Source organism: Panthera tigris, chromosome B2 (genome assembly GCF_018350195.1).
Source record: "Panthera tigris isolate Pti1 chromosome B2, P.tigris_Pti1_mat1.1, whole genome shotgun sequence".
NCBI classification, from domain to species: Eukaryota; Metazoa; Chordata; class Mammalia; order Carnivora; family Felidae; genus Panthera; species Panthera tigris.
Genome location: NC_056664.1, coordinates 34,496,165 through 34,522,801, shown reverse-complemented (window position 1 = coordinate 34,522,801; position 26,637 = coordinate 34,496,165). Strand labels below are relative to the sequence as shown.

Below are 26,637 nucleotides of genomic sequence, written 5' to 3'. Positions count from 1 at the left end.
TTTTGTAGTAGCTTTAGCAAAAGGGCCTGGCCTATAGTAAAGCTTAATTATTAGACATTAATAATGTCTGCCTTTCCCATTCATCATAAGCACCTGGAGGGCAGTTACTGTCTTCTGGTTTATCACTTCTGTATTGCACAGTACTTAGCATAATGCCCGGCAGGGGCACACTCTCAAAATATGCTTAACAAAAGCATGAAAGAGTATTTTGTAATGCAGTTATCTGAAACATGAAAGAAAAATCTTCAACTTTATTATTTGGCTCTCAATTTTTACAAATTCAGTAGCATCCAGGGGCACCCAGCTGGCTCAGTCGGTGGAGCGTGCGACTTATGATCTCAGGTTGTAATTTCGAGCCCCACGTAGGGTGTAGAATTACTTAAAAATAAAATCTTAAAAGAAAAATAAATTCAATAGCATCCAACAAGAAACTGATAGTAATGTTAAAAACATACAATCATTGAGTGCTTTGTTATTGCAAGATACTGTTTTTAGATCTTTACATAAATGAACATCTTTAGCAAAAAGACATCATTATTGGGGCTCCTGGGTGGCTCATTGGTTGAGCGTCCAACTCTTGGTTTCGGCTCAGGTCATGATCCCAGGGTCAGGGGATCAAGCCCGGCGTTGGGCTCCCTGCTGAGCATGGAGCCTGCTTGGGATTCTCTCTCTCTCTGCCCCTTTCCTCAGCTGGTGCATGCTCTCACTCTCTTAAAAGAAAGACATTATTATTATTTCCATTGTACAGATGAGAAAACTGAGGCACAAAGCGATTAAACAATGTGCCCACAGTATGGACAGAAAATGGCAGAGCTGACATTCAGATTCAACTGGTATGTTTTCAAGCACGAACTCTTAATGGATACCATTGAATGACTACTTAATGGATCTCTGAATGGAACTCTTAAAGAATAATGAAGTTCAACTTTGCCAACAGTTCAGTCCATTTTAAATATATCCTAATGATATGAACTCTGCTTTTCTAAAATGCTTCCTACTATAATTAATTGCATTTCATATGGACAAAGTATTTCTTGTAATTTTACATTGAACTCAGGATAGCATTAATAAGCATTTCAGAAGAAAAAACTTTCACTCTGGATGCATTACTTTATGTAGGGGAAGTTTCTCAATCCCTAAAGTTCTAACTACTCCCTGTGAATCTAGGACACTGATGGAGTCAGTGATGTGGTTTCTTACAAATACCAAAGTATCACTTCCTGAGTATTTGCTGAAATATCTCCTTCACGAGAGCTTTATGGATATAAAAGAAACACTAAACATAGTACCTGATATCACAGAACTTGCCATCTGAGATTATGAAACATACATGAAAGCAAAGAACGCCCACAACACAGTGTAACTATACACAGTTGACCACGTTTCTACAAAGTGGGTTCAAAAACATATACATTGAGTATACAAATTTATATATAGTGGCGTCCAGCTGGCTCAGTCGCAAGAGCATGTGACTCTTCATCTCAAAGTTGTGAGTTCCAGCCTCACGTGAGGTGTAGAGATTACTTACATAAAACTTAAAAAAAAAAATGTACTTATGGGGTGCCTGGGTGTCTCAGTTGGTTAAGCATCCAGCTCTTGATTTTGGCTCAGGTCACAATCTCAGGGTCGTGAGATCAAGCCCAGTGTGGGTTAATATTCTCTCTCTCCCCCTCCTCCCTCCACTCTTTCTGCCCCTCTCCTGCTCACACGCTCTCACTTGTGTGTTCTCGCTCTCTAAAAAAATTAGATTAAATAAAAATAATAAAAATTACATATAGTATATAAATTGGGTTCAAAATATACAAATGTTTACTGCAGCCTGTTCACAAGAACAAAACCAGAAATGACCTTAATGTCCAACGACAGAGAATTTAGATTATGGTACATTCTCCCATATATTGTAGCCATTAACAACAATCTCCACGTAGTACTAACATGTACATGTTATATTATTGATGGGAAGAAACAACTTTCAGAAGTAAAGAATGAGCCTATCTGTGGGAAAAAAAAAGTGTGCTTGTACATGTATATATACATGTGCAGACAAGAAATATCTAAAATATTCAGAATTTTAACATTTTTACTTATTTATATTTTTCTATCCTCTGATTTTTAAAAAAATGAGCTTATATCTTTTAATAAGGTCATTAGTAAATTACAAGCATAAGTCATCTATATTGTTCTATTAACCTAAAATAAAAAAATAGGTACTAACTTTAATAAAGCCACTATTAACATTGTATCTCCTTCAAATGATACTTACATAGCTATACTCACAGAACATAAATTTGTATCCTCTATTCATAAGCCATACGCATTTTCCATTTTACTAAACAATAATTTACAGTAATTTCCTTAAATATCTGCACCACAATCTACTTAACTATTCTCTTTATTGATGGGCATTATAGCCATTCTATTCATTCACATACTACAATGGACATCTTAATTCATACTGCTTCATCAATAATTGCATGATTTCCCTAGAACAAATAATTTTTACTTCAAAGGACATACACTTGCACTTTTTAAAACATAATACGCTTACAAAAGAGAACAAGCAGGAATTGTTCAGAGAAACTGCTTTCTGTTTATCGGTTAAGCAGAATCCCTATAGCAAAGCTACTGAAACAAGGAATATACGACCCATCCCCAACACCACTGCTTTAAGCATTTAATTGCTCTGACCTAGCCTCCCGTTACTATCACTAATCAAAGCAATGTTTGGAGAGAGGAGAAATCACTCATTTAATCCTAAATTGAACACTGTGATCACCCAAAGCAGAAATTATTAATAATTTCTTAATCACCTAATAAAACCAATTAAATACTCAAAGGAAAGAAATTCAAATTTACTGAACACCTGACCATGTCACATACTATCTGGGAAATGTTTAATCCTTATAATAACTTTTTGAGATAGTTATATTTACTTTCCAAAATAAGAAACTGATGGTCAGAAATATTAACAACTCACCCAAGGTCATGTAACTCATACACAGTGGGATTCAAACCTAGATTGGTCTAATTTCAGTGTTCACTCTTTTTCCAGAATGCCAAACTGCCCAGGATTAAGGGCAACCCAAGGAGCAGCTACTGGCTTTGCCTTTATGATAATGATTCACTTACTAGTATTACCAGTTGGGCCTCTTAATCACATTTTTTAAATTAGAGCTACAAATAAAAACCTTGTTTTCATGAACAACATCATAAAATGGAATTATCTTTACAATGGTGAGGTTCTCCAAACTAAAACTCAGGATACATTGCTTAATAAGTTTTTCCTCCAACTGTAAATTCACATAAAGTCTCCCAAAGTTCTAAAATTAACTCACATTTTATAAAGTTATTGATATGGTAAAGAAAAAACTAAAGAAAAAAAACGTAAAACTCACTGAAAGCAGTTATGTCGCAGTCACTCATCTGCTATGAATCCAGTGCATAGGATATAATATTCACTAAATAAAACTGAATGGTTAAGTACACATTCATACTTGCCTCCTCCCTCCCTGAAAAAAACTGGCTTACTAGATTCTTAATATAGCCTAATATAATTGTTTAACTTCTAAGTTTATTTATCCTACTTTATTCCACAATGGATTTAAAGCAGCCTGGAACTGTACATACATAATTTGAAATGATAGTGATTACAGGAGAATAAACTCTGGACGGATGAGGTTAATATACAAATGTATATTATGAGGGGCGCCTGGGTGGCTGTTACGTCCCACTTCAGCCTAGGTCTTGATCCTGCAGTTTGTGAGTTCAAGCCCCGCATCGGGCTCTGTGCTGACAGTTCAGAGCCTGGAGGCTGCTTGGGATTCTGTGTCTCCCTCTCTCTCTGCCCCTCCTCCAATCATGCTCTCTCTCAAAAATAACCATTTAAAAAATTGAAAAAAAAAAATGTATATTGTGAGGTCCTTTCTAAATACCCATTAGAGGTGGGTCTCAATTTTGGCTCTGAGTCCACTAAAGCCATCATACAACAAGAGAACACAACCAGTTAAGACATGAGTCACAGGAACCATATAATAAAAACAAACTGGGTACTCAGGAGAACTGAAGAAAGGCATAATTATTCCTGTAGTAAAACCAGGGAAAAGTTCCTCCTGCGTATGTTTATGAAGGAGACACTGTATAATGTGGTAAAAATGTCCTAATCACCATTCTTACACAAATATAATAGTGGGTTTCTGATGGTTCTTTTCTTAGAGTATCCATCAGTGGAGACTTTCATAAAGCCAACATACAGTTCATTATTAGCAAAGGTGGGTGGAGAGCACATGATAGCATGGCACTCTGCTCTCTGACAGACTTAATCAAAGAGGAACTTTTAAGTGTGTTTAGAAAAAAGAGAGTAAGTTCCATGTTCCTCAGAATCCTCCAAAGAGGATTTTCACCAACTGAGCTTTTGATAGGTTTAGAGACACAGGTTTTGTTTCTGCTCCGTGGCTGACACCTAGCTTGCAGATTTTGTGTCGCAAAGTAGAGGCAGATCAATACACGCTCCCAGCCAGGTGAGCTGCTAGGTAGAGGAAGAGAGACAGCCCCTTAAGAAAGGCAAGGGGCTGCGTACCGAGGACAAGTGCCCACACTCACAGTGTGTGGGAGTGTACAAATGACAGCACCAGGTCTTTCCTCAAAAAACAATTGGGGTTTTCCGCAACAGAATGAAGAATGAGCAATCACCTGACAAGTCTCTGAGTAATCTGTGGGGATCAGAAGTGGTTTTACAGTTTCTTTCAATGGTCGTAGATGACTTCACTAATCCCTGAATGATGTTAATGAGAAAAAAATGAACCCTCAATCATGGTTAAAAAGACAAACACAATTTTATTTTTGGAAACTAATGAAAAATGTAAATATATTAAAATTTGTAGTTACAATGAATTAACAAATTCTCATTAGTGCATTAATTAAAATACCTAAGGGGAGAGGTACCTGGGTGGCTCAAGGGGTTAAGCATCAACTAGATTTGGGCTCAGGTCATGATCTCATGGTTCATGGGATCCAGTCCCACGCCTGGCTCTGTGCTGACATGAAGCCTGCTTGGGATTTTTTCTCTCTCTCTCTGCCCCTCCCCTGCTCATGCACGTGTGCGCTCTCTCTCAAAATAAATAGACTTTAATGTGTATCTAAGGGGAAAGAAATAGTTTGCAAAAACATGACATCTCTTCTCCCGATCATACAGTTTGAGGCTTTTTTCCAATTGAATTCAGGTTAATTGATAACAGCCTTTAAAATGTGCCTTTTAAATAACTAAGTAATTTATACTACTAACTTGGGAACTTTCTCTTTACCTAGAACACCTGATACAAATTTCAATATACAGCATACTGGAAATATTTTTTGGCACACATCTCCCTCTATTACAGAAATCCACTTTTCCTTTCTTCTAAATTCAGGCAAATGTGCAAGTATCCCTGTAGTTTTTTATTTTTATGCTCTACCCCTCCATTTTGGAAATAATGTCATGAAAATAAGGCAAATTTATGCAAAAACTAGAACTCAAGTTTTGATTTAGGAACCTCAAAAAATATTCAGAGAAGCAAGAAACTTAAAACTTAAAACGGACTTTAAAAACTTGTAACATTTGAAACATTATTAGTTTTTTTTTAAATATCTTCACTAACTCTCAAATACTTTTTCTAAATAACACTTTGATTTTTTTTAAAAAATCACAAAATTATTTGACTATTTGCAACTATATATAGTACTTTTAAGTGGAATTTCTTACAATAACACTTTCATACTTATGGGCAGAACAACAGATGTTATTAACACAATTGTTACAAGTATGTACAACATGACCAGTTCTCTAGCTTTTCAGTTTTAAATATTCCTCTCAAAGAAGCTCAAAACACAAATAACATATAAAAAACCCTATCAACAGATTAGTACCCTGAATGGAAAAAGGAATTTAATTGACCACATAACTCGCCTTACATAACTATTAAGAACTTTTATGCAAATTCAGTATTTTCATGAAAATCTCATTCAGATAGGAAAATGTATTTGTGACAGCATTTATCAGGGACACTAGTTATGTGGCTGGAATTCAGGGCATGACAACACATACACGAGATACTTGCCACTCCTGATTGGCCCAATTCTTGCTGCAAAACTTCTAAGCAACTGGAGCAAAAATGTTTTTCACAATTGCTTCAATTTTTATTAGCCTGATGAAAACTTAAATTCAAACAATGCAGAAATTCACTCAGACGTGCAGTCTAAAAACCCAAACTGGGGTGCCTGAGTGGCTCAGTTTGTTAAACATTGGACTCAGGATTTCGGCTCAGGTCATGATCTCAAGGTGGTGAGATCGAGCCCCACCCACTGCTCTGGGTGCAGAGCCTAAGGTTCGTTCTCTCTCTCTCTCTCTCTCTCTCTCTCTCTCTCTCTCTCTCTCTCTCTCTCTCTCTCTCTCTCTCCTGTTGTCCCTCCCCTGCTCATTCCCCCTCCCCTTCTAAAAAACAACAAAACAAAAACAAAACAAGAAAGAAAATAAAATGATTTTTGTAAGATATTTCTTCATTGAAGCTTTAAAAGTCGCAGTGGAGGGATGTCTGGGTGGCTCGGTCAGTTAAGCCTCCAGCTCTTGATTTTGGCTCAGGTCATGATCTCATGGTTCCTGAGATTGAGCCCCACATTAGACTCTGTGCTGACAGCACAGAGCCTAGTTGGAATTCTCTTTCTCAAAATAAACAAATAAACTTTATAAATAAGTAAATAAATGCCACAGTGGTGTCTATTACCATATTTTTTTTACTTTATTTTTTATTTTAGAGAGAGAGAGACAGTACAAGCAGGGGAGGGGCAGAGAGAGAGGGAGAGAAAGAGTCACAAGCAGGCTCCATGCTCAGTGCAGAGCCCGACGTGGGGCTCAATCCCACCAACCTGGGATCATGACCTGAGCTGAAACCAAGAGCCCAATGCTCCACCAACTGAGCCACTCAGGTGCCCGTTAACGTATTTTTTTTATTGCAAATGCAAAATGATACATATGCATCAAGAACAATAGTTACCTCATATTGATTACAAAAATATTACATGTGGATTATTTTATTACGTGTGGCTTTATTTTCCCAAGCCCCATTAGAATGTTGTCACCATGGGTTTATCTTCTCTACTTTTGTGTTTGAAAACTTCAGTAACAAACGTTTTGAAGTTATCATTAAATAATTTTTAACTGCATGCAAGCAAATATGAAATAAACTAACCATGTTACATTGTAACTGTTTAGTATTACAATCAATGAACTTTGCTTTGCTACTACAATTAAAAGGCTTTTACAGTAATAGTGCTGATAGGCTTCATATCCAGAAAAGCACCCTTACAAGTATATGCTATGAACATGAGTATCTATAGATGCATGTAACAGGCATTAACGTGCCTTCACAATTTTTGGTTTGCTTAGTCTGTGACTCTCCATCTTATATGACATGTATTTTACAGTAACATTTAATGTATTACCCCCAAATTTGGTGGCTTAAACAAGATTTATTATCTCACAGTTTTTGTGAGTCAGGAATTGGGGAGCAGGATGCTGAGTGGTTCTGGCTCATAGTCTCTCATGAGGGTGCAGTCAGGATGCTGGCCTTAGTTGGCTACAGTCATCTGAAGGCTTGACCGAGGCTGGAAGTGCCACTTCCAGGATGGCTGCCTTACATGGCTTTGGCAGGCCTCAGTTCTTCGCAATGCGGGCTTCTCTTCGGGACTGCTTGGGTGTCTTCTCAGCATAGCTGCTGGCTGTCCCTGAAGTGGTGGTTCTCAACCGAAGGCAGTTTTCCCCCAGGGGATATTGGATAATGGCTGAGTCATTTTTGCCTATTACACTTGAGGGGGGGGCAGTGTTGAGGGGGCTGGGGAGGGGGGTGCTATTGGCATCTCTGTATGGGTAGAGGCCAGGGATACTGCTAAACATCCCTCACAGCAAAGAGTTATCTGGCCCAAAATGTCAATAGTGCTGAAGTTGAAAAACTGCTCTAGGGAAACTCATTTCAGAGAAACGTTCAGAGAAAAGAGCAAGATGGGGGCCACATATCTTTTATGACCTACCCTTAGAAATCACACTCCATCATTACTACACATTCCATATATTAGAACAGTGAGTCAGTAAGTCCAACCTTCACTGAGGGTGAAGATTATGAGCTCCACCTCTGTAAAGGAGAAGCATCAAATAATTTATGGTCATATTTTTAAATCACTAAACAGAGTGACTTGATTTTTTTAAACAAAATACTGGAATTTTCGAGATATCTCAGTTACTTTTGGGAATATTGTATTACTTAAGAATCTTTTTACTCCCTAAGAAAAATCACTGGAATTCCATTTAACAAAGCTACTTTTCATCCTAGTGAATGGTCTCTGCGGGATTTTGATGCTCTAATCTCAAATTTTTCTATTAAGCATAAACGTATGCGGTGTGATACAGAGAAAAGTAAACTAGTAGTCAAAAGATCTGAGTTCTAGTTTTGGTTCTGGCACTTCCTAGCAGGTGATCTCAGACAAAGTTTCTACAAGCCTGTTCCCAAATCAATAAAATGGGGGTATCACCAGCTCTCTTTATCTCACAATGCTGTTTTGAGGTTCAAATAAGATTATGTGACTACTTTACGAACTATAAAAGATAGTTTTAAATGTTTTAAGTTGAGGGGTGCCTGGGTGGCTCAGTCAGTTGAGCGTCCGACTTCGGCTCAGGTCATGATCTCACAGCTCGTGAGTTCAAGCCCCACGTCGGGCTCTGTGCTGACAGCTCAGAGCCTGGAGCCTGTTTCAGATTCTGTGTCTCCCTCTCTCTCTGTCCCTAACCCACCTGCATTCTGTCTCTCTCTCTCAAAAATAAATAAACATTAAAAAAAATTTAAATGTTTTAAGTTGAAATAACATGCTATTATAAAATAGTTTCACAATCAGCTTCCAGCATGGGGTTTAACACATAGTAGATTCTCAATATGTATTTTTAGATCTCTTATTCTCAAATCTGAGGTTGAGTAAACCTCTGAGATAACAGTAAAATAGAGAAATTAAAATATAATTGAGGGACCAAATCCTTGATCATTTGTTGTCATGATATGGATAACTAAAATATAGTTTCCTCAAGTTAAAATATAAATTATTCAGCAATTAGATAGGATCTAAGACTACAATCAGCAACATAATGTAGCCAATATTTTAGACACTGAACTAAAACAAAAAACAAAAAAAATCCCTTTATTATTTGTTTCTCCTTCCCATGAAGGAGAGCAGAAGCTATAGGTGATCTGTGTATCCTCCAGTACCTGGAACATAATGCAAGATTAATAAATACATAACAAAACAGGTAGTTCCTGACCTCAAGAAACTGAGAAATCTAGCTGGGGAGTCAGAATAAATACTCACATAAACAAATCACTGAAGACTTTTAAAAGCAATACATTTGCTTCTTCCAATCCATTCTACACACTCCAGTCAGTATCAATTTTAAAACACTTTTCTCTCGATACTTTACAACTCAAGAAACTTTAACAGCCCTCCATGGCCTAGAAAAATGCAACTGCCTTAGCCCTACTCCAGACCTAGTTCTTCATTTCTGGGTGTAGGACCCAAGTGCCTACAAATGATTCGGAAGTATAACCAGAATCTACAAAAGCTCCACAAATGATTCTGAAGTACAACCGGAATGAGAATCACAACTGGGTTCACCGTACCTGAGATATTTTTGCTGTCAAGCTAGTCCATCTCATAGCTAATTCTCTTAGTTATGTTTTCTCCTGTTACCTTAAAACATTCCCTTTCCTCCTCTCCAAATACTACCCATCTTTCAAAATAATCTTCAAATGCTTTTTCTTCCATGAAACCACTCAAACTACAAAAGCCCACAACGCACCCATACCTCTAGACACATCAATACCTTTTTTATATACACAGTTCACTTATATTTTATGTCTACTTCTTTTAACATTGATGGACATTTAACACTAATGGATGACCAATAGATTTTCTTCACTACAGTAAATCTAAAGCATAAACGAATACATATACACACACATTTCTAACTCTCAAAATCATGCTGCCTTAATATTAGTTACAGAAACCTTCAGGTACTTGACTCATTATATGATTGCAGTTTTCATGAGCACTGTCATTTATCAGTGCCAATGAAAGCTTCCTTCAAACATCACCTCCATATCTCTTAGGATGAACCATATAAGCTTATAACATCAATCTATTCGTAGGGTAGTTAGTGCCACATTTGAGATCATCCTCAAGCAATGTGTAGAAAAATTATCAAGGGAAAGCATGAAACATTACATTTCAATGGACTTGAAATCCAAAGGGTTAGATATTTCTGAGATAAGGTTTGGAAATACAAATATGGACATACAAGTGTATGAGCAAGGCTACTGTTAAGATTGTATCAGATGATGAATTCAAAAAAAATATGCACAGAAAGTATAGTTTTTCTGTCTTTTTGGAGGTGGAAGGTTCAAGTTATCCTAACTAGTTTTTCCTCAGGGTTAATCAATCCAAATACGTAGGGTTATATAAGTAGGTCTCAACAAAGGGTGATTTGTCCCCAGGGGACATATGGCAACGTCTAGAGACATTTTTCGTTGTCACAACTGGAGGTTGCTACTGGCATCTAACAAGTAGGGTACAGGGATGCTGCTAAACATCCTACAATGCCTAAGAGCCTCCCACCAACAAAAAAAATTATCTCACCCAAAATGTCAATAGGTTATATTATATTTGGAAATGTAAACACAGCTTGATAGATGTTCATAAAACTGTCTGTTTTCTTAATTTGCTATTTTCCTCCCTTTGGTTCCCTTTAGCATCGATATCATTTAACTTATTGAGATTGCTAACCTCAAAGGAGATCATTCAAAGCATAAAGAAGGCACTTAGGACGCTAAACTAGGATAGAAAATGAAGTAAGACAAACGTATAATGTCAAGAAAACTATTAGAAGTTTATCAATATAAGATGTCAACATCAATATTTCACTTCGACTTAGTACTAAAATCATTAGGAAGCCTAATTTTATTACACCAAATGAGGAAGATAACTAAGATTTTTCGAGCATTTGGTAGCCTGGAGCAGAAAACGTAAATAGAAACTATTATGCAAAAGTCTAAGTTCAAGAGGCTCAAGTTAGCTAAAGCCCTACATGGATATGACAGAAGAGGGGGGTAAAAAAAAAAAAAGAAAGAAATAGCTCTTGGGGATATTAAGAATAAAGCATTTATTTCTGGGGATAAAGTTCTTTTTACCACAGGAATGAGGAAATACAAAAAAGAAGAATTCGATATTACACTTGCATAACCCAGACACTTCAGGCTGAATGTCACAGGACAGACTAAGGGCATGATTAAGGGCACCATCCCAAGTGGAAGTACAGGACTGGGTTAAGAATCTAAAGGACCTCTACCCTCACAGTCCCTTGCTTCCCCTAAAACACAGCCTCCCTGAGCCCTAGGCAGATCAAAAGAAGAAGTTCTGACCTATTGTGGGCACGTGCTGATGTCATCACTTTCTAGATGTGAATCATCAGATGAAAAGGCTTCTCTGACACAGATATCCAATACATATCCTTACACAAAGTTGCCTTAGATATAAAAAGTGACCAGTATATCACTAGAGTCAAGAGAGACACAAAAGAATCTAAAAGAAAATTTCAAGGGAAGCAGTAGAAACCTAAAGGTAGATATGAGATGGCAACTTAAGTGAAAGGATGCAGAACAGAACAGCTACCGAGGACATCCAAAGCAATCTCTGAGGAACCAATGTAAACGTGTCCCTTTTAGACTGGTATGTTCAAAAGCAGGCACCCTTCCTGCTTTTTCAGTTGTTTTTTTTTTTTATCTTTATAAACACAACACCTAACACAGTGCTTAGCACTGCCAATATTGAATTAATGAATTCAAGAAAACAAAGGGGACAGTTGGTATGCTTTTTTGCCTTTTTTTTTTTTTTTTGTGGCATGGTTGTGTGTTGTGTGATGCCTACACTCTGGACCATAAGCCTGCAAAAGCAACCAATGCATACTTGTGGGCAGACTGACAGTAAAACACACATACTCACATACCTTCCTTCATGTCACAGGCACAGTGACAATACCACCAAGGCCTAGAGGTTTTGAGGAAAACAAGGAAATCTGTAACAACATCATTCAAAGTAACAGGAGCCAACGTGTTCAGGGTCTAAAGTTACTCAGACAGCAGCTAGACAAAATAAACATTTGTTCTATTACCTTTTTGTTATGTTGCCATGGGAATCTGTGTTTAGGAACACTTATTTTCCGCAACTAGATGATAGAGCAGTAAAAGGGGGATAGCTCCCGTGAAAGAGGAGAGAAGCCTGTATCTATAAAGGCAAGGAAGACAATAAATCCTATGGGGTTTTGTAAGGTCACATACATGCAGGATCTTTCAATCTATTCAAATTAATCGATCTATTTCAATTTATTCAAGTTAACAGAGACGGCTTTGGAGCCTCACAGCTAAAACATTAGTAACAGGTAACAGTCATCGGGGGAAGGTGGAGGAATGTAAAGCAGATGCAGAGCCAAATAAAACAAAAAATAAATGAGATCTGCAATGCTGAAGGCAGGTAAAAATGTCTTTTAAAATATGACCCAATAGTACGAAAAAACCTAGAAGCCCAAAGAAGTTAGAAAACATTCAACCTGCCAGCAGGCTAATCTTCTTTTGTCAGCAGAAGTCTAGAGCTAATCTCTTTGCTCCCTTCCTTTTGGCAACAGAAACCTGAAAAAGTGAAATAAGCCCATGTTATTTAAAGAGCTGGACTGGAATACCCTGAATTTCTAGGGCCCAACAAAAGTACTGGCTCCAGTACTCAGAGCCTTCTGGAATGACAGTTGTGCGCATGGGTTGGGGCAATGCACCAACTCATCGGACTCCCCCATTCTACCCTGAAGTATTATTAGCACCTCTAATGGGTGCTAACAGTTCTTACAAAAGTTCTTATAAGGCCAAGTAAGGTCCTTCGTGATCCCTGTGCATCTGCAGCCCCTCCACCCTCTTCTACTACTGTTTGGCCCCTGGTTCATTCAGTGCTAGCCAGACTGGTCTCCTAGCTATTCTGGAGAAAGAGGCCTTTGCCTCAGAGCCTTTGCAACTCCTGATCCTTCAGCCTGGAATGTTCTTCCCTCCACACCCAAGTCCAACCAGTGTTCTAGATCACTTCCTGCAGGTCTTTGCTCAACTGTCACTTCATCATCCAGGCCCATCCTGACTATCCTGCTTAAAAGTGCAACACAGCCATCCCAGTAATTCCTCTCCTTACCTTGCTTCATTTCCCCCACAGCACCAACCATCTGACATACTAAAAATTTTTTTTAATTTATTATCTACTTCTACTTTCATCCCTCTTAGAATATAATTTCTTATGGGCAAAAATTTTTGTCTGATTGTTCATACTCCATTTCCAACACCTGAAGAACGACCCATACATAGTAGATGCTCAGGGTATCAGTTTAACACACAGTCCTATCCTCAAGGAACCCATCTTTCTTTCCCTTTGCTTTCACAATCCTTACAATACTCCAAAGTTCAGATAATGGCACTAAAATCTATCCATTTGTCCATAGTCAAAACTTAGGGGTAATCCTAGACTCCTCTCTTCTATACTCTTTCTCCCCCACCTTCCACCTAGGAGCCAACAACTCAGAATCCAGAACCCATTTGTCAAAAGTGCAGAATTTACAGACCACCATTTTCCTCATTCTTAAAAATAAATTCTTAACAGGTTAAAATGCTGGAAAACCAGCTAATTTTATAAATCTTTAACACACATGCACTTAATTTATGAAAATCCCTGAAAGCTTTATTTACAAAAAAATTTTTCAAGTTTAAATAGTTCTCTTTTTGTTTTTGTTTTTTGTTTGTTTGTTTCTCTTGTCCTGAAAAAACATGCACGTGACTTCTAACTACATGGCAACCATGAGAGGAAATCCCTAGGTTCCAGGTCAGGGAAACTCACTTTACAATGAGGTTTTTATTGAGCATTACAGTAATGATACCTCTTAGATAGGAACAAATCAATACAAAATTTCACAGTAAAAAGCAAAAATCTAATGTATTTTCAAAAGCCTGGATAAGCAACTATTTCTATAGTTATATAACACAAATATGTACAGATAGTCCCAACTTTACAAAATGCACACTGAAGAATTCCAAACCAACAGGATTCATAAATTCAGGAAATAACTATTTGCACTAATAATTACTTGGGGGAAAAAATGTAATCTGGGCAATGAGTTCATTTTTGGTCTATCAATTCTGAGGAAGAGGGGTAACTTTAATAAGTTAGGTCACTACCCCTCAGGTCACCTAGGCAATGATGGTGGTGGGATTGGAGCTGTACAGTCACAGGTCTATTGCAAGTGACTCAGCAACCCTTCTTCACAAAAGAAGAGGGAAGGACAAACAGCACAAGAGATGTCATCACACAACCTCAGCAGCTTACATGTAGAGGAAAGATGACTTCTAAAGTGTCGAAACCCTAGAACCAAATCCAAGGTACCACTGGCAAGCAAGCCATTTCCTTCAACGGATGAATCTCGTTCTTCACCTATATAACTAGGTTAATAACACCTGCCTTCAGAGAGCAGGTGAAGACTGAACGATAATGCTCTGAGTGAAAATACTTTATAGTGTAAAATCCCATACAAATGTCAATTTATACTAAAGTGAGAGTGATCTAGCCCAGTGAATTTTTCCACCTTTGGATCCTAAGCCTCAGGGGCTCAATGCCATGTGCACTGTTGCCCATGAAAGGCCAAAGTCAACACACAGATCACCTCTGAAGCTGAGCTAGAGGGAAATCAAAAACAGAGCACTCTTCAGTATCAAGAAATTAAACTGGCGGAACTGAAAAGCCAGAGATTCAGAATACTCTTATTTAAAAATGGGAGCCAGCAGAAAAGCATCAGTTAAAAAAAAAAAAAAAAAAAAAAGGATTCAATAAATAAAATATGACTTTATAACAAACTTGAATTCTTTCTTAAAAGTCTTTATATATAAATAATATAAATATTTGCCACTATCTTTAAATATTTATTGGTTGGTACTGGTAACATGCAGCCAATCACCTTGCTTTTGGTTACAAACAAAAGCAAACGGGAAGAAAGATCAGCATGGGCCTATTATCACCACTAGAAAAATAAAGGGCATGCCCCCCTTACTGATCAGGAGTCAAGAAAGTCATCTTTGCATAGTCAACAATGATGTATATTCATTTATTTGTGCCCTGGCTCATCCTAAAAGGAAAAAAAAGAAGATTAAAAATGGTGAATGGCTAGTAACACTAAAACTTAGCTTTGTTTATTTTTATTATATTTATGTATATACAATTTGTTCCACAAAGCATTCAGGAAGCTGGATTTGATATCTTAGTAAATTTTGCCATCCTCTTACTAAAAATCTTGTATGTGCTTTATATACTGATGATAAATATAAACCACATATCAAAATGCCTAGAACATAGTAAGCAATCCATAAAATGTAGTTATTATTCGCATTAGGCTATAAGCTCTCCAAGGGAATGGATTACCTCGTTCTGTCTTGTTCAGGGCTCTATCTCAAGAAACCTAGCCCGTTACCTAATCCGTAGTTGGTATTCAATATTGTTGAATAAACAACTGAATATGACTTAAGAGTAATTCTCAACTCTCGCCTATTTTATGGCTGCCAGTGTTCCACCTCCTCTAATCAACAGCAAAGGTCTGGAAAAACCATACCCAGAGGAAAGGCATTTAAGTTCCTGTTTATATTTCCTTAAACTCACCACAAAGAGTCCCCCCTTCTGTCTCCAAACCAGAAAATCAATGCTTCGCAACAATGTATTCTTAAACGATTTTGCTTCATTTCCCCTCACTGACAATGCACAAAGTTCCTTAAAACTTCAAGACTTGGTTTAGTTCCCTTTACCCCCTAAAAAGGAAAGGCATATTTATAAAACCTTATCAACTCTCAATTTCTAGTCTGATTCCTTGATCTTTGATTCATAGTTGGTTATCATACAGGCTGCTACTTGCTTTTTTACTATATACTTAGTACAAATTAAAATAATGAAAATAGGCTTAATATAAGAAAACTTTTTAACTTATACATCAAAGCGTATCACACTTTAGAGCAATCAAATTAGGAAACTGACACATATTTTAGTGAGGCTGCATTCCTTGAAACACTTTCAGAGATTCTTTTTTGGAACAGACCTCAGATCCAGTTCTACGAGTCACACAAGAAATTCTGTCATTACTTTACAGTTACAACTCCTATTTGACCTAAAACTGTATCATCAACTTGAATGCCTAATCTTTTTCACCAGACGTGAGTACAAACTTCTCTTATTTGGATTCAGTTTGATTTTGTTATTCCCTAAAGTCAAATCTGCTCCCAAAGGATGAAGGTAGCAAAAAATAACACAGGCTCCAGAAAGGATACTAAAAGAAATTAAAAAAAAAAAAATATATAGTTTTCTGCAACACCCGAAAAACTGCTAATTGAAAGAAAACCTTCATGTAACTCTGAATGAGAGAACACTTACTTGTAAATCCAAATTTTGATATTTTCAATCCAAAATCAGTTACATTTATTTACAGTCAATTGTCACATAGTATCAGATGTATATTCCTCCACCAATATACCATAGGTTACACTTCCAATCCCTTGGGGAAATACTACTAAAAAACAATGAACAAGCTCTGCCTCCCTGTAAAAACACTTAAGAAACTTAACAGTGGAGGTCTCTGAGGAAAGGAATAGCATGGTTGGGGAACAAGAAAGGAAATGAGGCTTTTCACTAAATATTCTTTTATACAATGTGAATGTATTACCTATTTTTAAAAATCTGTTTAACAAAGTACTTCAAAGTGTCAGAAACTGCAGGCTTCTGTAAGCCAGAAAGCATAGTACTAAAGAAATGTAAAGGTCATTTTAATGACACTTTACTGTAAATCTGGATCTCTAGTTCCAGTGCAAAGCTGTTCATACCAACAACAGGAAAACTGCAAGCAGTTCTTCTGAAGTTCACTAAACTCCCCATAGTTAAGATATTCTGCTTTACCATTCCATTAAAGTTTAAGCATCATTGGAAACAAAAACTTGGTACTACAAAAATTAACGTGTCAATTCAAGAATGAAAAATAGAGGTAAAATAATCAGCTATTAAAGGAGCCACAATCCAAACACATCTTTGAAAATGAGCAAACAAATAACACACACACATATATGTGTATATGTAGTAAAATGTTGCAAATTCCCTTAAAACAAACTGTCGCACTATAAAAATGGGGAAAGATGTCAAGGTGGTACCATCAGCAACTTAACTCAAGCAGCTTGAACTAGAAAATGCAATATGATCTGTTGCTTGACACAGTTGCACAATCTCAATTACCCAGAAGATTCTACCAAACAGGAAATTCATAATGTGACTTTAAGAAACACAGGAATTACAAAGATTAACACGTCCAAAAGCCTGGAGTTTGTTCCAAAACAAAAAAATAATTTTATAAAGGCCCTTTTCAAATGATGCATGCGCATGAATACATGAATTACTCTCAGATCAGCAGCTCTCAAGACACAGTAAATCTAAACTACAGTGTATAAAACCGAAGTTAGTGAAACATTTCGGATCCAGAAGTTTTATATCAATTTCATTTAAAACACACAATGTGAATGAAAGCTGAGATGTGTCTCTTCCTTCCTCTGGGTTACATTCCATATCCTTATGAAAACCATGGTGTACCTCACGCTACAAATGGAGACAAGTTCCCTGCAAACTCTCTAAGGGACTTTGAAAACACAGTTATTCGCAAGATGTCTTGCAATTAAAAAAACAACATTTACAATACCTCCCAGCATTGTCAACAACTTTTTGACCTCGAGCGCGTCCAACGGGTCTGAATCTCACTTGCTCCAAAGGAGAAAACTGTTTTGTCAAACAATACCTAAATGAGCAGCGGTATGTGACTAATCAGTGAGGCCGCCAGTTTCTCAAGCTGCAGTATTCTTGCAGGCACTACCACCCACCCCCACTCTGCGAAAAGGAAATACGCTTTCAGCCGAATCGGAAACACACCACTCAAGCTGGCACTGGGCTCGCCGAGATAAAGTCGGTATTTCGGGCTCTATGGGTCGCTGCTGATTCAAGTGCGAATTCAAAAAGAATGCTTCTCAAAAGGAGATTTCGAAAGAGGTTTGCAAAAGAAGCCGGGACAGAACGCCCTTCGTCGTCAGTTTTGTTCAGACGACCGCGCTCTCCCGGTCGAGCTTTGCCCTTCTGCTTCTCCCCGCAGCTCCCAGGGCTTGTCGTCTGCTTAGAGGGCACGCTCGGCGCCCAAAGCGGGAGCACCTCCGGAGAGGGTCTTTCTGCTCCATGCGGGCAGGGAGACCCCCGAAGAGACACCCCCGCCTCCAGGCCAGCCCCCGGAACAGAACCCCACCCCCCACCCCCAGCCGACAGGCGCAGGGTGCGAGCCAGGGCCGAGCTCCGGCACCACCGCCCGCCGAAGACCTGCATCTTGCACACAACTGACCGCCTACCTGGGGGTGCAGAGTGAGGGGTGCAAGGGGTACAGGGAGTGCAGGACAAGGGTCGAAGGGCAGCGATGCCCTCCCCCAAGGAAAATTCCTGCCGCTTGGTGCATCGCTGAGCTGTGGGGGCAGGCCTGGCTCTGGGGCATTGAGGGCCACCCAGCCCCACCGCAGCCCCAGGCCGGGTGACACTCACCACACGGAGCCATAGGCACCGGAGCCCACCGGGGACAGGTTCTGGTAACGCTCCGGCACCTCCCAGATTGTCTTGTTCAGCTCCTGCCGGTAGAACGTGGGCCTCTCCTGAGACATCTTCCAGCGGCGGCCGCGGGGCTAGGAGGTGGCCCTAAGGGGCCCCGCCTGCGCCCGCACCGGCTCCCCGGCCCTCGTCGCCCGCCTGGCCGGGCGGGGGACCCGGCGCTGGCAGGCGGCGCAGGTGCGGCAGACGCGACCCCGCCGAGTCCCGCGCCCGCGCGGCCCCTGTCAGCCGCAGCTGCTGGAAGCGCCTCAGCGACGGGGAGCGAGCCCGGCTGAGGGCAAGGGCACGCTCCGGGGCTCGAGGCTGCGACCACCACGCTCCCCCTGCACCCTCTCCCCCACCGGGCCGACTCTAGGCTGCGCCGCGGGAGTACCGCTCCAGCTGCAGCGCCCGCTGAGGTTCCAGTGGTCGCGGTTCCAGAGCCAGCGAACAGGAGCCTCTGGCCGTAATCTCGCGAGAACAGCTCCCGGGACTCTCAGCGAGTCGAGATTTTACCCAATATGGAACCCGCCCACGGGAGGGGGTTGACGACGGGAGAGGATGGGAGGAGTACTTCTCGCGAGAAAAGAGCAACAGCTGGCGACCAGAGGCAGGAACTCTCAGGGACTGTTCTTAAGGGCGCGAAGGCGGACCCGGGAAGGAGGGATAAGTGGGCAACACATGCCGCGTGCGCCCCACCGTGGTCACCGGGGCGAATGCCTGGCTCGGTGCTGGAGAGCGACAGTGACTAATAGGGTGTCGGCAAAAGAACCGAAAGATCTTTGAACTGCGGGTAGTCACCAACAGCCGAGCATCTGCTCAGTGGAACTCTTAATTTCCAAGAAATACATTTAAAAAGGTAGGTTCTGGCCAGAAAGCCGTTGTATTCCAACCGTTCAAGGACATATGGCTTATTCTTCGGAATTATGACGAAAACTGTCCCCAAAGCAAATATTAGCCCTGCATGAAGGCTAAGGTTTTTCCACTCTCTTAGTGGTTCTTAAACTTTTATGTGCAGAAGAATCATTTCGGGTGCTTAAAAATGCAGAGTCCCAGGACGCACAGGGAGTCTAAGAGTATAGGGTCTGTGAAGGCGCCAAGAATGCGCATCTTTACAATATGCCCCAGGCAGTTCTGATTCAGGAAAAGTCTCCGGTATCTCCCTTTGAGAAGGATTTCTGAAATCATTACTCTGAGGATTTGAAACCGAGCCCTGCTCTGAAGAGCTTCCAGCGAAGATGATTTTAAGCATTTGATTCATTCCTCTCAGATTAAGGAGTAACAAGGCAGAGATTACACTGTTTTACGGAAGTGTCGCATTAGGCAAGTCAATTGACCTTTCTTGACCCTAGTTCCAGTTTCTGCAAAAAAAAAAAAAAAATTCCTGCCTTACATTCCCACCTAACGGGGTCATTTGTAAAGCTGAACAAGATAATAAAGTGTAAACGGGCAAGGTATTATAACCCCATACCTACCCCCACTGTTACCATCCTATTCCTTTGTTAAAGTTTGTTCCAATCTCTCTTAGAAATAACTAGATCCAATCCAGGACACTTCTCAACACTTCCCATGATTATTCTCTTTGGTGTTACGCTTCCCTTGGAGTGCTCAGATTTTGCTTATGCTTGTCACAGCATCTAGCACAGTGCCTAGAACATAATAGGTACCTCATAAATATTTATTGAACAAATTATGAATAATGAGCATGATCTCCCTTAGGAGGTGGTGCAGGATCCTTAGTTCTCCTCAAAGAAAACAAAAACAAAAACCAGAGTCGTGGATGATTTGTGGAAAGCCTTTCTTGGGGGGGATTCAGTGTGGTTTAGCCTGGATTCTCTTGCCTAGGAGGACATGCTGCTTGAAAATGTCCCAGGACAACCTGCAGGTTAGGGAGCTTTCCAAGAAAGAATGAAGGCTGAAGGAGGAAATGAGAGCAAAAATGTCACTGAAAAAAAAAAATGGCAAGTGGGAGTGGAAAATCAAGGAGATGAATGGACAATGGAATCCTACGGAATTCATATAATTATCCAACAAATGGGGATGGTGAGGTGAGAGTGACTGAAAGGGTAAAGATTCAGGAGGCAATCCATTCACTCACTCCTTCAACAAATCTGTACTGAATGCCTCCTAGGTGCGGGGCACTTCCGATTAATGGGGATCCGCAAACATGCTGCCTACATGGAGTTTACAGTAACAGCAGGGCAATCATCCAATCGTTCAACACAAATTTATTGAGCACTTACTGCATCTACCACATTGTTTAGGCACGGATAATACAGCAGTTAATGAACGAGATGAAATTCCCCGCCCTTATGGGGGTGACAGTTTACAAAAAGGAATAGGTCCAGTGAATGATGCGTTACACACTAACACAGTAATCGAGTCAAGTCTAAAACTGCAAAGGGGCCAAGCAGGAATACAAGGCATAGTTAGAGACAGTGACAGGGACTGAGTAAACTTCAGAAGGTTAAAGGGCAGGGAGCAGAGCAAGAGACCTGGGCTGGAGAGTGTCCTTCCGTGGGAGGAGCCAGGCTAATGATGGCAGAGAGCTAGGGTTGGAGACCTGGGTGACCTTATAGCCTCAGTTTTCCTTGTGTGTCTTCCGACCTGACAAGGTCGTCGCGTGATTTAAGTGAATTACTGTGTGCGGCGTGCCGGGCACGAGGGCTGGCATCAAGAGGGCCCCCAATCAAGAGCAGTCAAACCCCAAAGCAAGTGGAGGCCTGGGTGGCACAGATTAAAGGGCTTCCCTGGCCCCAGGAGCCCCCGCTCGGGGCTCCGCACCGTAGCTGCCCTTGCTCTCCTTCCTCGCCCCCCTCTCTGGTGCCCCGCCCGCCAGAACGCCCTCGGGTTCGGCCGCAACGGCTCGGGAACGGCCGGCGTCCGCGTCTACGGCGCCGCCAGCCAGGCCGCAGCTGCGTGGGACCTCAGCGTCCGCCCCCGCGTCCCCGCAGGGAGACCCAGGTGGAGCCGTGGCAGAGAGCCGCCCGGGGCCCGGGGGCTGCAGGGTGGAGGCGGGCGCGGGCGTCCGGGTGCGGGGCACCAGCCCCGGTTGCCCTCCGAAGTCCCGGGGCGGGGGCTGCGTCAGTGGCCGGCAGGGCCCGGCGCGTCGCGGGCGCTCAGTGTTTGTGGCATGAATGAATGACGGTATCCCTGAGAGCTTATCTCTCAGAGGTATCTTCTCTGCTTGATGAAAGGCCGCCGAACCGCAAGGACAGGGGGCGATGCATGCGATTCGCAATCGGAGCCTTTCAAACTCTTTGGTCCGAGTTGCCAGAAGCCCCAGAGCTGAGCTGCAGCCTGATCCTCTCGCTACCACCGTCTGTCTCCTCCTGCGGCCCCACTGCCCAGGCGCGCCTTCTTCTTTCAGACCTCACCGCCCTGTTCATTTTATTCTTTCGGACCGCGCCCCCACTCCCACCTGCCATGGCTCCCTTCTCTTTCTCTCAACTCCTGTTGATGTATCAGTGCCCCCCTGTGAAGCCTTCTCCAACATCCTCACCCTGACAATGAGTTTCTCTCCAACACACCCCACTGGTCGCATCGAAGGTAGTTGTGTATGCTTTTGATGGCTGTCGACCCAGTCCTCAAGGCTCTTCATCCGCAGCCACCAGACAGCATAACTGAAGGATACTAAAAGCAGTGCACCCCGCTTGTGCCTTTGCTATATCCCAAATACATTCCCTATAAAAATGGAGGTAGTAACGGGCAAAGGGCTGTTGTTTCTGATGAAATTACAAATGCTTATTTGAAATTTTGGAAGTGGATATTACCTTACCATGATTATAGAGAATATAGGAAAGATGACAGTACGAGGCAAAAGATATTCTTGCAACTAAACTAAGGTTCAGGATTTCACATCTATCAATCAGGTTAATAGTCAGAAATTTGGGTTGCATTTAAGTTTTTTATTATTGGCCTTTAAAATACTTTCAACATATTATGTAAATGAATCAACAGATGGTTGATAGACAGGGGTAGTTTGGGGAATGCAGGGGCTAGGTCAAATGTGCCTTTTTTATTTTTTAATGTTTATTTATTTTTTGAGACACAGAGAGAGTGCAAGCGGGCAGGAGCAGAGAGAGGGGCAGAGCATCCAAAGCAGACTCTGTACTGACAGCAGCTAGCCCCATGTGGGACCCAAACTTGTGAACTGTGAGATCATAACCTGAGCGAAAGTCGGACATTCAACCGACTGAACCACTCAGGTATCCCAAAAGTGCCTGTTTTTAAAAAAACATTTTTAAAAATGTTTATTTGTTTTTGAAGGGGGGGGAGAGAGAGAGAGACAGAGACAGCATGAGCGGGGGAGGGGCAGTGAGAGAGGGAGACAGAACTTGAAGCAGGCTCCAGGCTCTGAGCGGTCAGCCCAGAGCCCGATGTGGGGCTTGAATTCATGAACTGTGAAATCATGACCTGAGCCAAAGTGGGACGCTTGATCGACTGAGCCACCCAGATGCCCCCTTTTTAACATTTTTTTTTTTTGCTTATTTATTTTTGAAGGAGAGACAGTAAAAGTGCCTGTTTTTAACAATGCCCCCAAATTGAGCATGGGAAGACTAACCAAATAAATGATAAATAAATAATTGGCTATACTTACAGCAGTCCTCACACTTTATTGTGTAGCAGAATCACCTGGAGGTTTCTTAAACCAACTGCTGGCCCATCCGCAGAGTTTCTGATTAATTAGGTCTTGCTAGGTGGGACCTGAGAATTTGCATTTCTAACATGTTCCCAGATTATGCTGATGCTATTTGTGTGGGCACCAAGTGTGGGCTACACAGATGAAAATAATTTGTTGGTAGTGAAGCCAGATGCCCAGAATCACATTTGTAGAAAAAGAAAATGAAACCCTAGGAACTTCAGACCCATAGTCCACCCACCTAAATATTTTGTCTGATGTCAAGAAGCATCAGGGAATTGTTTTCTAAGCAGACACTTAGCTTCAAGATTATGGGTGGAACTTAGCATGTTATTGATCACACCATGTGCAAAGACCCATCACATTGATGCCCTCAGGAGTCAGCAACAGAGACCCCCTCTTGTGTTGTGTCTCAGCTGAAAGGTCATTCCCATCAGTGTACTTTGATAACTTTTTTCTGAAATGTACCACCTTCTCCACACCAAACTGCATCTGCCACTTGTAAATAGGAGCTTCTTATCATCAGAAGTGTCCTGCTAATGCATGAAAATCAACCAATAGGGTTCCTATGAAATCAAGAAAGACATAATGGAGCTGCACAAAGTCTAGAGATGACTGAAAAAAAAAAAAACCAATAAGGAATCATATGTTTTATCTTTATCATGTGATGAGTTCTTTAAAGACAGCTTTCCTCCTGTCCCTCCTAACCAGCCTCGCTGTGGTCCCTCCCATGAGTGATGACTTTATTACTTTCCCCCTAAGCTACAGTAATAATAGTGGTCTCCAACTGGACTTTCTGCCTCAGTCTCTTTCATTTCCAGCACTGTCCAATAGAACTTTCTGTGGTGATGGAAATGTTTTATACCCGCACTATTCATATTCAGTATGGTAGCCTCTGCCCCATGGGGCTGCTGAGCACTTGAACTGTAGCTAGTGCAACTGAAAAACTGAAGCTTTCATTTCATTTTATTTTAATTAAGTTAAATTTAAATAGCCACAGGTAGCCAGTGGCTACCATGCTGGATAGTATAGCTCTAGACCACCACTGACACTTTGTCTTGCCAAAAAGCACTTCTCTGTGCATATTACTAGTCCTGCTCAAACACTTTCTTTTTTGTCATGATAAGTGTACTCTTTGATCCCTATCACCAGTTTCACACATCCCCACGACCCCCTCCCCTCTAGTAACCATCAGTTTTTTCTCTACAGTTAAAAATCTGTTTCTTGGTTTCTCTCTCTCTCTCTTTTTCCTTTGCTCATTTGTTTCCTAACTTCCACATATGAGTGAGATCATATGTCTTTCTCTGACTGACTTATTTGGCTTAGCATTATACTCTAGCTCCATCCATGTTGTTGCAAATAGCAAGATTTAATTATTTTTCATGGCTGAATATATATATATATATATATATATATATATATATATATATACACACACACACACACACACACACACCACATATATATTTCATGGCTGCATACACACACACACACACACCACATCTTCATTCACTCATTCACCTATTGATGGATACTTGGGCTGCTTCAGTCGTTTCACTATTGCAAATAATGCTGCAATAAACAGAGGGGTGCATATATCCCTTTGAATTAGTGTTTTTGTATTTTGGGGAAATGCCCAGTAATGCAATAGTGGTTCTATTTTTAATGTTTTAAGGAACCTCCATACTGTTTCCATAGTGGCTGCACCAGTTTGCATTCCCACCAACATCCCTTTTTCTCCACATCCTTGCCAGCATTTGCTATTTCTTATGTTTTTGATTTTGGCCATTCTGACAGGTATGAGTGATATTTCATTGTGTTTTGATTTGCATTTCCCTGATATTAAGTGATGACAAAGATCTTTTCATGTGTCTGTTGGTCATCTGGATATTTTCTTTGGAGAAATGTCTGTTCATGTTTTCTGACCATTTTTAATTGTATTACTTATCTTTGGGGTATTGAGTTGTATCCCTTCTTTATATATTTCAGATACTAATCTTTTTTCAGATATGTGATTTGCAACTATCTTCTCCCATTCTGTAGGTTGCCTTTTAGTTTTGTTGATTGTTTCCTTCACTGTCCAGAAACTTTATTTTGATGTAGTCCCAATAATTGTTTTTGCTTTTATTTCCTTTGCCTCAGGAGGCATAGCTAGAAAAATGTTGCTACAGTCAATGTCAGAGAAATTACTGCCTGTGTTCTCTTCAAGGATTTTTATAGCTTCAAGTCTTGCATTTAGGTCTTTAATTCATTTTGAGGGTTTTTAAAAAAAAATGTTTATTTATTTATTTTGAGGGAAAGAGAGAGTGAGAGAGCATGTGTGTGAGTGGGGAGGGGCAGAGAGAGAAAGAGAGAGACAATCCCAAGCAGCCTCTGCGCTGTCAGCACAGAGCCCTATGTGGGGCTCCATCACACGAACTGTGAGATCATGACCTGAATTGAAATCAAGAGTCAGATGCTTAACCGAGAGCCACCCAGGCACCCCTTGAGTTTATTTTTGTGTATGGTGTAAGAAAGCGTCCAGTTTCATTCTTTTGCATGTTGCTGTCCAGTTTTCCTGACACCATTTGTGGAAAAGACTTTTTCTCACTGTGTATTTATTCCTCCTTTGTCAAAGATTAATTGACCATATAATTGGGGGTTTATTTCTGGGTTTTCTATTCTAGTGTATTGACCTTTGTGTCTGTTTTTGTGCCGGTACCATACAGTTTTAATTACTATCACTTTGTAATATAACTTGAAGCCTGGAATTGTTATACCTCTGGTTTTGTTTTTCTTATTCAAGATTGCTTTGTCTATTTGGTGTCTTTTGTGGTTCCATACAAATATTAAGATTGTTCTAATTCTGGGAAAAATGCTGTTTCAAATACTAAGTAGCTAAAAAATCCAGGTTCAACCCAGCATTTTAGGCCCTCCAGGAATAGGCCTCAACCTACCTTTTTGGGCTTGACACTGACTTTACTCCATCTACTAAATCACTTGCTTTATATTATCTCTGTAATTTTATCTTATTTTCTTCCTGAAATACCTGATTCTTCTCCCTGCCCCCAGTTTAGACAGTGCAGAGCTCAAATCATATCCCCCCTCCCCCAGGAGGCCTTTCTCATCCCCCTAGGTTGGAATTATTAACCCCACTCTGTAGGTCACATGGTATTTGGATGTAGCATTTTTTGGAGCCAGAAAGATGGAGTTCAGGTTCTGGCTCTGCTATTTGA

General features: G+C 40.6%; 2 protein-coding genes across 9 annotated transcripts in view; one reads left to right on the top strand and one right to left on the bottom strand.

Annotated features, from left to right (window-relative positions):
* Window positions 1–19,296, bottom strand: part of MAPK14 (mitogen-activated protein kinase 14) — a 74,804-nt gene extending 55,508 nt beyond the window's left edge. For 2 of the 6 annotated variants that reach the window (XR_006217607.1, XR_006217606.1), the window contains exon 1: window positions 18,739–19,288. Coding sequence is in view for 4 of the 6 variants with exons in the window: in XM_042986208.1 (XP_042842142.1) it covers window positions 18,739–18,854 (116 nt within the window). In the remaining 2 variants the exon portion in view is untranslated. Of the gene's footprint in view, window positions 1–18,738 lie in introns of all 6 variants that reach the window. The other 4 variants (XM_042986208.1, XM_042986209.1, XM_042986207.1 and 1 more) reach the window with 4 other exon arrangements.
* A 123-nt stretch (window positions 19,297–19,419) lies between these two features.
* SLC26A8 (solute carrier family 26 member 8) overlaps window positions 19,420–26,637 on the top strand; it is an 81,229-nt gene continuing 74,011 nt past the window's right edge. For 2 of the 3 annotated variants that reach the window (XM_042986205.1, XM_042986204.1), the window contains exon 1: window positions 21,643–21,744. The gene's annotated coding sequence lies outside the window, so the exon portion shown is untranslated. Of the gene's footprint in view, window positions 19,640–21,642; window positions 21,745–26,637 lie in introns of those variants that run through there. The other variant, XM_042986203.1, reaches the window with a different exon arrangement.